The following is a 13,760-nucleotide window of genomic DNA, read 5'->3' as shown; positions in this document are numbered from 1 at the left end:
CCTCAGAATGCACAGCTCTTTCTAGATGTCTGGATGCCGGCCACAGCCCTGTGTTTACCAGCCTTGATCAGGTCCCTTCTTGCCTCCAAAAAGGGATGAAGAATAAACAGGGAAAGATATTTTCCCCGAGATAACTAGGTAAGATCTTACTGAAATAAAATCTTGAGAATTAAATATGGAAGGACCTTAGGAATCCATGAGTCCAGCCCTGTTTTGCACACAAGATCCCCAGAGAAGAGGCTTGACCAAAGTAACAGGCCTAGACAATGGCAGGGCCAAGTTCCGAACCCAGTTACTGCCTCTGAAGCTAGTGCCCTTTCTGTTCTGAATGCTGCTTTTGTGTGTTTTCTTGTCTCATAAAAAGTAACACATCTCATAAAATATTTGGAAAGCATAACAAAGTATCATGTGGCAAAAAAAATTCCCATAATTCTGTCAAAGACACAACCATTATTTCTATTTTGCTATATTCCTGTAACCCTTTCTCTATATCTAAGTCATGGAATTTTCCCATGTTATTAAAAAATCATAAATATCATTTACTAGCCACACCAGTGTGTCATTGTGTGAATGTAGCATAATTAAACCCTTTTCTTGTTTTTGGAAACTTAAACTATTTGTACTTCTTTATAGTTCCATACAGCAGTGTAAGAAACCTTATGCATATAACTTTTTGTGTCATTTGGATTTTTTTTTTTTAAAAGAGTAACAGGAATGGAATTGTTGGGTCATAGGACATTCAACATTTTTGTAACTACATAGAGCATTAAAATTAAAATGTCTAGAACTCAAAATACATTATCCCCAAATTGCCAGCTAGAAAGTCTGAATCTACTAGTGGGGTAGTTTTAAACCTTACCTGTCCCATCATTGTTTTGCTGCTCATTGATAGGAGAGAATGAGAAAAGGTAGGTAGAAGTTACAGTTTCCTATTTAATCCCACACAGTGCATGCACAAACAGATGATGGCAAGTGTGCATCTCACTGGGTCAAAGCAGAGCACTTGGTGTATGTATGCACATACCCAAGAGGTATGTGCAGGCAAGGAGGCCCTTTCATATCTATGGGAGGATGGTCAGTTTCAGAAGAAACATATCACATAAACTTAAAAGGTTTTTCTTAATCAGGGGATTTTTTTAAGGGATAAAATGCTGTGGAATATACCTAAGAATTTTATTGATGTCTAGGCAAATTACTAACTTTCTTTACTGGGTTTAACAATTACCCTTTCAGGGGAGGATCTTGAGAAAATATTTGTGGTACAGCAGGATTATGTGGTTAAATTCCTAAACATGGTCTCATTGCTCTGACAATTATTTTCCCCCATAAACTGCTAGTTTATATTATATAGGGTGGAATTTAATGGTAGTGATTCTCATACGTCCTTAAGTAATAAATCCCTTTGGCCAAAAAAAAAAAAAAAAAAGAACTCTCTCTCCAGAAAAATGTATTTACCCACCGATTTTTGCATATACTTTTCAGAAGACTTAAAAAGAAATCTAAGATTATCTTCTTGCTCTTGTTTTATGAACTGGACATTTTGGTGCTTTTGACTATATTCTAAATTAAAATGAATTTATTTTCCCTGATCTGTGGTTTTTGAAATATATCCTCTCTTCTATGCTGTTATCTCTTTTAAAAACTCATGCAATCTTTGAAACAGCTAAAATTGTCATCCTAAAATGTATATTTAAAATGTCTTTCCCTACTCAAAAAGGCTCCCCCTTCCCCTTTTTTCCTACCTCTGTCTATGATACAGAAATCTTCCCACTATCCTCCTGTCAACCCTATATTCAGTCAAACAGCCAATCATGGTTGGAAATTCCATCCATCTTTTCTTCCCTTCAACGAGCATTCACTAAGCATTTACTAAGCCCAATCTAGTTCCTTAGCATGCAGAGATGAATACAATCTGGTTTCTGCAGCTATGTAGACAAAGGAATTATGATATGATGTCATAAATGCAAAAATAGAAGTGTTTGTAAAGTGTATCAGACACATTAAAGAGAGACTAATTAAGGCTTCTAACTAAGGAGTCAGAAAAGGTTTATAAAAAAGATGAATTGCAACCAGCCCACTTGTAACGAAAAGGAAGGGCATTTTAATCAAAACAGCATATATGCAAAAGCATAGAAACATGAAAGCACCCTGCTTACTTGCAACATCACAAGCAGATCTGTGTGACTTAAAGCAGAGGATGTGAAGGGGAGTGGGAAGAGGTGGGTTTGGAAGTGTAAGTGTGGACCAGAATGTGAAGGACTTTAATGTCATGCTGAAACTGATGGACTTCATTTTATTAGCAGAGAGGAGACAATAAACGTTTTAAGCAGGGTAATGGTGTGAACCAATCTGTATTTCAATATGGATGAAAAATTAGAGGAGAAAGAAGCTGCAGAAAGCCATAAATTGAATGCAACTAGATTGCATCAATGGTCATTGATTGGATTATTGGACCCCAAAAAGCCTGCCAGCCACTCAAGATATTAAACTGACATTGCATGTATCTGATTTATCCAGGAGTGAGCAGACGTATCTGGCATTTAGCAATCGATGTGTCATTAATTGAGGTATGGGACACAGGTGTCCTGAGGCTAGGGTGTTGGCAAGTAGTCATGCATGAAGGGCAGCCATATTGCAAAGAGCTGAGGAGTATGTGCTAATAGGCAGCATGTCAGTAAATAACATGTTGGAAAACCATCAAAGCTCATCATCAAAAATAATAACTTGTGTTGGCTTCAACAGCATACAAAGTGGATATTATCTTTGTTTTGCAGATAAGGAAGCAGACTCAGATACACACAGTTACTTGTCTTTGTTTGTATATCTAATGAGTGTGTATGCCAAGATTTAAACCCAATTCTGTGTGACTCCAAAGGAGCTAGACAGAGAATGAAACTCTGTGTTTGAGACAGCAGAATAGGCACCATGCAGGAGGTCTGACCAGAGGGAAAACTGTCAAAGCGAGGCGTAAGGCAGAACCTAGGAAGTGCTGCAGCCTGGTGATGGGGTGTCATCGGCTTAGGGGTGGGCAACAGGCTCAACCTCCAGGGCCCACCCTCACCTGGAGGACTGCCCCATGGTATGAGATCTAGGGAGAGTACACTGGGAGCCTGGCCTCTTGCGGGCCACAAGATGCCAGCCAGTATCAGGCCAAAGGTCACCCCATTGTGCTCAGCCAGGCACATGATGGAAGCCTCACCACCTTGACACATGCTTCTACCATCACTGCAGCAGTGGGAAAGAATGTGGCAAATTATGCACTGTCTGGTAGTGACTATGGACTCCTTCACCTCACCCTTAATATTCTTGCCCTGACTCTCTTTGGACTTGTATTTGGATTATTGATTTAGCAGATTTAAAAGACTCATTTATAAAACAATTATCTGCTCTTTAAAGATTCACTGAAGCTCTATTTTGAGTGCTTCTTGAAAAAAATGATTTTCTTTGCATCTTTTATCAATTTCTTATGTAGTGAAAACATGGGTCTGTATACAATCAAGAAGTAGAAAGAAATCTAGAATAAGGTAGCTGGATATACAATATGAAAAAACAGGAGGGGCTCTTCAAACACCTATCAAATTTCAGACTTCTTGCAAAAAATCTTGTGCTTGGGCTTGTGGGTCTACATGTCTTGAGTGACACCATGTCTTGAAGCATTCACGTACAGCCTTGGTGGTCCAGCCCTATTGTTACAACACTGCTTTCATCCCCAACATCTATACCCCACCCCTGTCTTCAGTGCCACCAGTACAATTCTCTGTCCTGAAAACTCCGCAGACACTCAGCCCCATGTTAGTATTTACCCTATCACATAGTAACAACAGACTGACCCATAGGCCCCATGTACTGTCATCATGTAGTTCCACATTGTGTGCCCACCCATTCCCTGTCCTCCAAACAACCACGCACCTTTCTTCCATGCAGTGGCATGATCATAGCTCACTGCAGCCTCAAACTCCTGTGCTCAAGCGATCCTCCTGCCTTAGCCCCTTGAGACTACAGCCATGTACCACCACACCTGACTTAATTTTTTTTTCTTGTAGAGACAGAGGTCTCACTGTGCTGCCAAGGCTGGTTTAGAACTCCTGGCCTCAAGCAACCCTCCTACCTCAGCCTCCCAAAGTGCTGAGATTACAGGTGGGAGCCACAGTGCCTGGCTTGCCATTGTTTCTTGGTTACCATATTTCTGATATTAAGACTCATTTAGCTCCCCTGAGTTTTTAACATTAATAAAATGGTCCTGGCTTGGTCCTGTTGAGCCTGTAAGATGGTGCACTAAACACCTACACAATCCACAGGGCAGGAGCCTTGTATCCTCCTCTGCTCTTGGACTGAAGCTCTTTCCTCGGTGATCTTTTGAAGTCCAGGCTTCTAAAGAAATGAGTTGCTTCAATTCCATGCGTCTCTGAGTGGCGCCTCCTGGCTGGCCTGTGTTCCCTTGGCTCCTCATATTGGTGTCAGGGCAGGAGCCAGAATGGCTAGTCTGGAGTTTCCCAAACCTGCATGAGATTTGATAGCAATTGGGAGGCTTTTCATACCAAGCAGTAAAAGTGAAGGATTTTGAATGCCCTATACCACTCAAATCTACTTATACTACAAGAAATGCCTTTGCTTGCTCTCTGCCCTCCAGGACTCTCTGCTTTTGGCTGTGTGTGCTGAGACCCCCAGGCAGCAGCAGAGAGCATAGGACAACTGTGCAGCATGGAACAGCATCCATTATAAAACACGGAACCGTCAGAAGCCCCTGAATGACCCACTACTTCATTCCGGCTACTATGACCTAACTATGCCTTCACAGCAAGACAGAGGCCCACAGCACCCATACAGGGTGGGGACTGAGGGAAAGGGAATTTTGTTGGAATTCAACCCCCAGAAATAAGAAAGCATGCAAGCTTCTGAGTACAGTCTGAGAAAACCATGCAGGACCTTGTTAATGGAAGAAAAACACTCCTTTATGGGAAGAGCTCCATAGGACCTGTGTAGAATTTTGGAATCTCTAGTAACATCCCAACTTACTTAACCCTGTTTTTTTTCTTTTCATTCATTTATTTTCCCTAGTTATTAATTCAATACCCAGTTATTCATTTTGATGACTGATGCATACTACAGTCAGGTCATTTTATTATTATGGTTAATGTCAGGCCTGTACACCACAACATCTCCCCAGCCCTGCCCTGAGAGATTCTGATTTAATTCATCGGTAGTATGTCCTGAGAACCAAGGATTTTTAAAGCTTCCCCAGAAGATTCTAATGTGCAGCCAAGGTTAAGAACCACTGATTTAGTCAGTAAATGGGGCCAAAGAGGTCCCCGGAAATTATTTCAAATATCCTCTCAAAATGAGAGACTCTTCCTCAGGAATTAGTGGGTAACCAGAGGTCAACTAGAACCAGGAGTAAACCAGCAGTGAACCAGGAGTGAGTAATCAGAAGTAAACTCAAACTAGGAGTGAACCAGGAGTGGGTAACTGGGAGTGAACTAGAAGTGGGAGCTAAATGGTAGAACCCAGGTCCATGCTCTGGGCTCATTCTGAAGGTAGAATCAGGCATGCCAACAATTGATGTCTTAGTGTTCAGAGGTTCACACAGGGGAAATCAGCTGTCAATGTCCAAGAGGATCAAGGAAATGATTTTGAGATGGGTCTTTAAGAATGTGGAGAAATGTTCCAGGTGGTGAAAGGGAATAGCAATTGATTTGCAGTGGAGAGAACAGCACATAGAAAATAGCCTTACAGCCAGTGTGGTGTGTTTGGAGAATGGTGCAGTTCGCGGGCTGGAGGATAGCTGTTCTTAGCAGTGACTCCCCTAAATTGAAAAGGCTTTTGTGCTTTTCTCCTCCAAGAACAGGAAAAGTTATAGAGCTAGGAAAACTGACTCTTACTCCCTACCATTCCTGAGGAGAAAAGACCCCCTAGAAATAGAGTGAGAGGTGCAGCTCAGAAGAACCAAAGGCAAGAGTCAGTGGTTTGAGGAAAGAGGAAATGGAGTCCTGGGGAATCAACACAGTCTTGAGATGTCACCCCAAGACACCAGCAGCCCACATGTAGTCCTCTGGGGTTTACTGGTGACAGCAGTGGAACCCACTTGGAGATTTTGGTGCAAATACCAACTGGCTAATAGCTATTTGTTCATCTACATCCCAATGTTATATTGACAGATTACCAGAATTGCTGATTATCAGGAAGGGCCTCACGAATGTCCATGGTTCTCCCTTTTGAGCTGTTGTTTAGGAGTTCTTCCTATCCCCTTTACTGGAATCAGTAGTTTACACCACTTGCATAGCTCCAGCATGTATCACTATGCTTGATTTGCACCAACTCTTAACTTTCTTCTTCTTCAAGGAACTACTGAAAGTTTTTGGTTTTGATATAATAATTTTCACTGGCACTTTCTAGCCTGTAAATAAGACCCTGGAGGACAATATCCAGCAGTGAACCATGTAGTGCTCATGAGATATGTCTGGTGGAGTTAGAGAACTGCCCAGGCTCACACAAAGCAGAAGCCCAGAGTACGTGAGAGATCAGGATGACCACGCCAGGAAGAGGACTTGTTGACACCCTCCTCCATGTCAGAAAAACACAGTTCAAAAACCTTTAGGGAAGGACTTTTAATGATGGAGTTGGGGATAGATACTTTGACCCAGATGATTTCTAAATCCTCAAAAATCAAATTGATTGGGGAACAGATTATGTCAACCTAAACATGAGTTTACTAGAGAAAAGAAAGTACTGAAACAGCTAGTCAAAAGAATTCTGTAAATAGTAAAAGCCATAGCCCTATATTTGGAGACAGTTCTGGATATGGCATCAATGATGGATAGTCCATTGTATCCAAAAAGCATACATAACATATTTTTCAAAAAGAACAAAAGGGTATGCAGTTAACTCAGAAGAGGAATGTTCCTTACAAAATTTACTATGCTGCACAGATTGGCCCTGCAGTTAAGAAGAGTGCATTCATTATTCTAGCAGTTTTGAGATACTTTCTCTGACATTGAACCCTTGAACTCCTATTTATTTCTTTCATTTATTAGTGATGACTCCTTTTGTCTAACCTGTGTTTGATTTGTCTTTTATAAATTGGCAACATCATTTCTTCATGATCCCCAGAGGTAACTGATGGTAGCTTAAGTCTTCATTTGTCATACATGAAAAAGTAATGCAGAATTCTGAGTGAGTTTTGAGTAGCTGGAAGAAACAAACAGATGAGCAAAAACATTTAGATGTAATATTTATTTATTTAAAAATCCAGCATTTCAGGGCAGTCTGAATAGGTCAGAGATTTTACAGTGTGAAATATTTCATGGGCCTTTCAAGGATGAAGGAAATTTGTTTTTAAACACTGACTAGTTTAAAGACACCCCCGAGGTGCAAACTTTTTGCAACACATGTTTCACAGCCCCTCCGGCTCTGAACTTTTTTCACAACATTTGTCTTCCAAAACAATTTCAGCATTGTGGAAACAGAATGTTGAATATTTCAGAGCTGCAAGTCTTGGGGGAAATAGCCTGTCTTTAAGGTTAGATAAATAAGTTTAAACTATTTCTGACATTTTATAGCTGTTGCAACAGAGCAAATGTGTTATTTTGAAAGACCATAAATAACAGTGGTACGAAGAAATCTGCCTGAATTTCCTCTGGCCTGTTCAGTTAGTTGAAAATGTTTACACGTGTAACGATGCTTCTAGGTGCTGAATAAGCCTGTGGGGTAGGAGAGGGAGTTGGAGTTCACTCTGGGACTTACAGTGTTTGAGGCACCTGTGGGACATGATGTGCCAATGGGAGATGTCCAGGAGTCTTGAATTCAAGGGAGAGATTAAGATTGGATAGGTATGTGGGAGTTTTCAGCATAGGAATTATCATTATATTTCCCAAAGTAGATGAAATGGCCCCTGGGACAGTGCATAGTGAGAAGGACTTGGTCCTGCACTCTGGTGTGGTCCCATGCTCTTCATTTCAAACTTCCTATTTCTGATATTTTCTTTTGGAATGTAACTTTGTCAGTTTGTTCTGAGAAACTTGTGCTGGCATGGTTGTTTGGCCATCTTGGTTATTTTCATACCTTAGTTTTTAGTCTAGACTCCCATGGTTACAGGGAACAGAGAACCACCTCGAACTGGCTTAAGAAAAAATGGAGAAACTATTGGCTAATAAAACTGAAAAGTCCTGGAGTGTAGACAATCTGGACACAATTTTAGACACATCTGGATTCAGGAATTTAAATGATTTAATCAAGGATCCACCCCTTAGCCAGGCACAATGGTGCATACCTATAGTTCCAGCTATTCAGGAGGCTGAGATGGGAGGATCCCTTGAGCCCGGAAGTTTGAGGCTTCCATATGCTATGATCAAGTCTGTGAATAGCCACTGCACTCCAGCCCAGTGAGACCCCATCACTAAAAAAAATAAAAATCCATCTCTCTCTGGCTCTGTTTTTTTTTCTGTGTTTTGAGGTGGTTGGTGGACAAGGGTTGAGGGAAGACCATGTATGTTAGCAGATGATAAGACATCATAAGCAGTTTATTTTTTGTTCTAAGTGAGATGGAAGCCATTAGAGGATTCTAAGCAAAGGAATGTCATGATCTGAGCTACCTTTTAGAAGAAACACTATGGCTACTGTGTTGAAAATAGACTGTAAAAATCAGAGAGTAAAAGGAAGGCAAGAGTGGAAATAGGGAGATGAGATAAGAATTCCAGGTGAGCAAAGCCATCCCTAAATTCCCTGCCCTGGACTCCACTTCCCTCTCCAGCTATTGTGTCAGTTCCTGATTTCCATTTATAGCAAAGTGCCTCCAGAGTAGCTTATACTTGTTGTCTTCAATTTCATTTCTCTTCATTCTCTCTTGAATCCACTCCAACCAAACATTCTCCATACCATTACCTTCATAGCTATTGTTAGGGTAGGGTCACCAACAGCTTACCATGTAAGTGTGAATTGCTAACTTCAGTGGTCAGGTGTTTTTTTTGTTTTGTTTTGTTTTGTTTTTGTTTTTGTTTTTGTTTTGTTTTGTTTTGTTTTTGAGACAGAGTCTCACTCTGTTGCCCAGGCTGGAGTACAGTGGTGTGATCTTGGCTCACTGCAACCTCCACCTCCCAGGTTCAAGCGATTCTCCTGCCTCAGCCTCCCGAGAAGCCAGGATTACAGGCGCACACCACCACGACCGGCTAAATGTTTTTTGTATTTTTAGTAGAGACAGGGTTTTGCCATGTTGCCCAGGCTGGCCTCAAACTCCTGACCGCAGGTGATCTGCCTGCCTCAGCCTTCCAAACTGCTGAGATTACAGGTGTGAGCCACCACAACAGGCCCCGTGGTGAGTTCTTAGGCCTTACCTTAATTGCTCATTCGACTACAATAGCATTGGACAATTATTACTCCCTCCTTCTCTGCTTCTAGGAAACCACTCTGTTTTCTACCTACCGTAGTATCTGTTCCTTTGTAGCTTCCTTTGTGCCACCTGTTGTCCCTGATCTCTAAGTTGAACTACCCCAGGCCTCAGTCCTCAGCCGTTTTTTCTTCTCTATGTATACTCTCTCCCTATTGATCCCATACATGCACAAGGACTCAAATATGACATCTATATGCTGGAAACTGTTAAATTTATATTTTCAGCACAGACCTTTTCCCTAAGCTCTAGATTAACATATCCACATGCCTGCTCAGCATCTCTCCGTGGATATGTAATAGTTATTTCAAAACTAACATGTCCAAAACTGCTCTCCTGAGTTCTGCTCCCAAACTGGCTTCTCTCATAGTGTCCCTCATCTCAGTGAATGACAATGCAGTTATTTAATTTGCTTGAGCTACAAATCCTGGAGTCATTTTTGACTTGCTTTCCTCTCTCACACTGCCCCAACCCCATCAAATTTTGTCTGCTCTACCTTCAGAATAGGCCCAGAATCTGATCATTTCTTACCACCTTCATTGCTACTACACTGATCCAAGTCACCATCATCTCTAGGCTGGATTATTTTGACAGGTTCCTCACTGATCTCCCCGCCTCTGCCCTTGCCGCCTGCAATCAACACAGCCGTCAAAGCAGTCCTTTAGAAACACAAGTCAGCTCATCCCATTCTTCAAAATCTGTGGAATAGAAACCAAATCCTTACAATGACCTATCAGGCTGCCTGAGCTCTATGACCTGAGCCCCACCTGCCACTTCTCTGACCTTGTCACCTACTGTTCTCTCCCTGGCTCACATTCCTGCAGCCATATACTCTTTTATTTTCCTCCAAAATTGGAGGAATGTGTCCTGGACCAGTCTGATGAAGCCTGTGGTACTACTTCTGAAATAATATTTTCAAAAGTATAAAACAAAATATACTGCATTTAAAGAAAACCAATTATAATCAAAATATAGGTATCAAAATATTAATAAGCCAAATATGTGATTGAATAATATATTTACTTCATTATTAATGCATCATATTAAAAATCTAGCACTGGGTACAATAGTTACCATATTTTTGAAGTAGTGTTGGCATAAAAAAATATTTTGAGAGATCTGGTCACACTTGTAATGTGATACGAAAATATCTGTGACTTCCATTGCTGAGAGAGTTAAAGACACTGCTACCTTAGTCTGTGACTTACATTCATAATCGATAGAAGTGCTACATTTCAGCTAGAATTGATGAAAAGGTCACTGACTCCTGAATCCTATCTATGGATCCACGTGAGGCTCATGGTCCCCAGGTTAAGAACCCTGCTTCAGGGCCAAGGTGCTTGCTGTTCCCTCTGCCGGAAATGCTCTCCCTGGAGATCTCCACACAGCTTGTTTAACCTGGCTGAAGGCCTCTGGTAAACCTTGTTTCAATGTAGAATTGACAACACCGCTTACAAGCTTCTTACCGAGGAGGAATAATGAATAAGCCAATGTATTTGAAATTGTTTAGGGTCTTTCACTGTAAGAGGCTTTATGTCTTGAGAAAACCTCACTCATTAATTTGGACTAATTGTAAGAGGCAAGTCTGAATTAATAAACATCCCTGAATTGTAAAATGCTTTCAAGTCTATGAATGGCTTTTAAAAATGTTCAGTCATTTAAGCGAGAATTACTTAGGGCTTTAAAGGAAACCACTTTAATTTATAAATATTGATTTATACTCATATTAACAATTGTGTATATGTTGTGGAGGCCAGTGAAGTAAGATTTTTTCTCTTTCTAACTAATATAACCCTTCTCTAAATTACCATAGATTCCAAAATAATAGTATCTGAGTTTCTGAGGATTTTACCATACAGTCAGTGCTTTATTATCTTTGCTACTTGGGAGAGAGCATTGGCACGAGTAACCAAAAAAGTCATGCTGATGTATCTTTGGGATAGAATACGGTTTTCTTCTAGTAAATGCATTCCCTAGTTTATTCATTTATGCATTCAACAAACATTCACACATCTAATCTTTGCCAGGCCTGTACTCATGATCTACTGAGGAGAACTGAGATTAATGCAGTAATAATGCTATAAAAGAGAGCGAATAATAAGAGTGAATTAAATAATATATGAAAGAGTAGATGGATGAATGAATGAATTGATCTCACACATATCTTAGAGCTAAAAGGGAACCCAAGAGAAAATTTAACAAGAAGTTAAATCAAAGACATGTTTCTGGGCTCTATTATTAACTTTTTAAAAGTTGGGGATAGGTGATGCAGATAATACATTCAATCAAAAAACAAGACACTATACCATGAAAAGTCTGACTTCTGCTCCTGTTCCCATGCTTTCCCACATCTGCACAATATGTTCCTCCTTGCAGGTATCTTTCCTATTTTTCTCTCCAGTCTACATGAGGTACAGCTTCTGTGCTCCAGTGGCATCCAGTATTTTACCTTTATTGCATGCGCTTATCCTCTTATCTCTTTGTATTGCAGTTGGCTTTTTTGATGCATGGGCCCACTCTAGATTAAGGTCCGTGAGGAACTTAGTTCATCATTATATCCTTAGCATTGCCACAGAGTCTCCTATAGAATAAGCACTCAAATACACATTTTTCAAGTGAATGAAATAATGGCAATAGTTGTATTGCATTGCAAAACATAAGATACATAGCCAAAGCTGTACTCAGAATAAAATTAATAGCTTTAAATGATTTACTTTAAAATAAGCAAATTAAATGTTAACCTCAAAGAATTTTCTTGTAGGCTAGAAATAGAAGGAAATTTGTGTGCCAAAAAAAAGTATCATGCTTAAGAAAGAAACATTAGTAATATTTCCATTAAAGTTGGAAACAAGACAAATATACCTGCTGTCTTAGACCACTGGGGCTGCTATAAGAAAAATGCTACAGACTGAGTGGCTTATAAACAACAGAAAATTTATTTCTCGCAGTTCTGGAGGATGGGAAGTCCAAGATTAAGCTTTTCATGTTGAAGGAGGTCCAAGATCAAGATGGGGGTGGGGAGGGACACAAATATTCAGTCTTACATACCTGCTATAGTGGTTATTATTCAGCATCGTTCTGGAGACACTTACTAATACAATAAGACAAGAAAAAGAAATCAGAAGTATACATATTGGAATGGAAGAGGAAATTGTCATTATGTGCAAATGATATAATTATTTACCTTAAAAAAGATAAGAAAATCAATTAGAAAAACTATTCAAAATAATAATAAAGTTCAGTAAGATGACTAGAAACAAGGTAAATATGCAGATGTGTATAGCTTTCCTAAGTGTTGGCAATAAACAACTACAAAATACATTTTTAAAAATCTTGTTTACTGCAACAACAAAAAACTATAATGTGCATAGGAATAAATATATTAAGAAATGTATAACATCTACCTATATTGTGGTTAAGAAAGGTTCTGAATCAAATTTTACTGGTATAAATCTCAGATCCAATGTTTAATAGCTGTGACCTTTCGAAAGCTTAAACTTTCTGTATGCATATATGTGTAGAAGAAAATACTAAAAAAGATATATGCACATGTGATTAGCATCCCTTCTGCTATTTAGGGCCAGCCTAGTTTTTATAACAAAATTTAAAACAAATCTCTCAGTGTATTAGTTTTCTATTGCTGCTGTAACAAATTAACACAAACTTAGAGGCTTAAAACAATACCCATATATCATCTCACCGATGTAGTGTAGGTTATCTTGGCACAGAATAGCTGAACTCAATGTTCCACTTAGAGTGTCTAAGGCCAAGACCAAGGTGGTTGCATGGCTGCATTCCTTTCTGGAGGCTCTGGGAATAAATCTGCTTCCAAGCTTCTACAGGTTATTGGCTGAATCCCTTATTATTTTAGAACTGAAGTCCCCATTTGCTTGATAGCTGTCAGCTGAAGGCCACTCTCAGCTTTTAGAGGCCACCTACACGCCCCAGCTCAGGAACATTTTATCTTTAAAACTAGCAGTGGTGGGTGATGTTGCTCTCACACTTTGAATCTCTCTGAATTCCTCCTCTGCCTCATCTCTCCTACTTTCTCTTTCTCCATATGTCCCTGATAGCTTCTGTCCTTCTCTTCTGATTTTAAGGACTTACAGAATTACAATGGGCCCACCCAGATATCTCCCCATTTTGTGGCTGGCTGATTAGTAACCTTAATTACATCTGCAAATTCCTTTCACACCAGTGCCTAGATTGATATTTATTGAGTAACCAAAGGATGATAATCTTGCGGCAATGTCTTTAGAATTCTGCCTACCATACTTGAATCATACAAAGCCACAGGATTAAGGACAAAAAGTCCCAAGGGCAACCATCTTAGTCTCCAATTTTTAAAACTTCAAATAGTATATCTGAACATACTGAAGTT

General features: G+C 39.9%; 1 protein-coding gene across 11 annotated transcripts in view; it reads left to right on the top strand.

Moving 5' to 3' along the window:
* ADAMTSL3 (ADAMTS like 3) overlaps positions 1-13,760 on the top strand; it is a 406,645-nt gene that overhangs the window by 360,178 nt on the left and 32,707 nt on the right. The window contains exon 24 of one of the 11 annotated variants that reach the window (XM_045397408.3): positions 4,631-8,422. The exons of the other annotated variants lie outside the window; for them this stretch is intronic. Coding sequence (XP_045253343.2) covers positions 4,631-4,659 — 29 coding nt within the window. The 3' untranslated portion in view covers positions 4,660-8,422. Of the gene's footprint in view, positions 1-4,630; positions 8,423-13,760 lie in introns of those variants that run through there. 11 annotated transcript variants of the gene reach the window in all.

This window comes from Macaca fascicularis, chromosome 7, assembly GCF_037993035.2.
Source record: "Macaca fascicularis isolate 582-1 chromosome 7, T2T-MFA8v1.1".
NCBI classification, from domain to species: Eukaryota; Metazoa; Chordata; class Mammalia; order Primates; family Cercopithecidae; genus Macaca; species Macaca fascicularis.
Note: the sequence above shows the minus strand (reverse complement) of the source record. Positions and strands in the feature narration are given on the sequence as shown.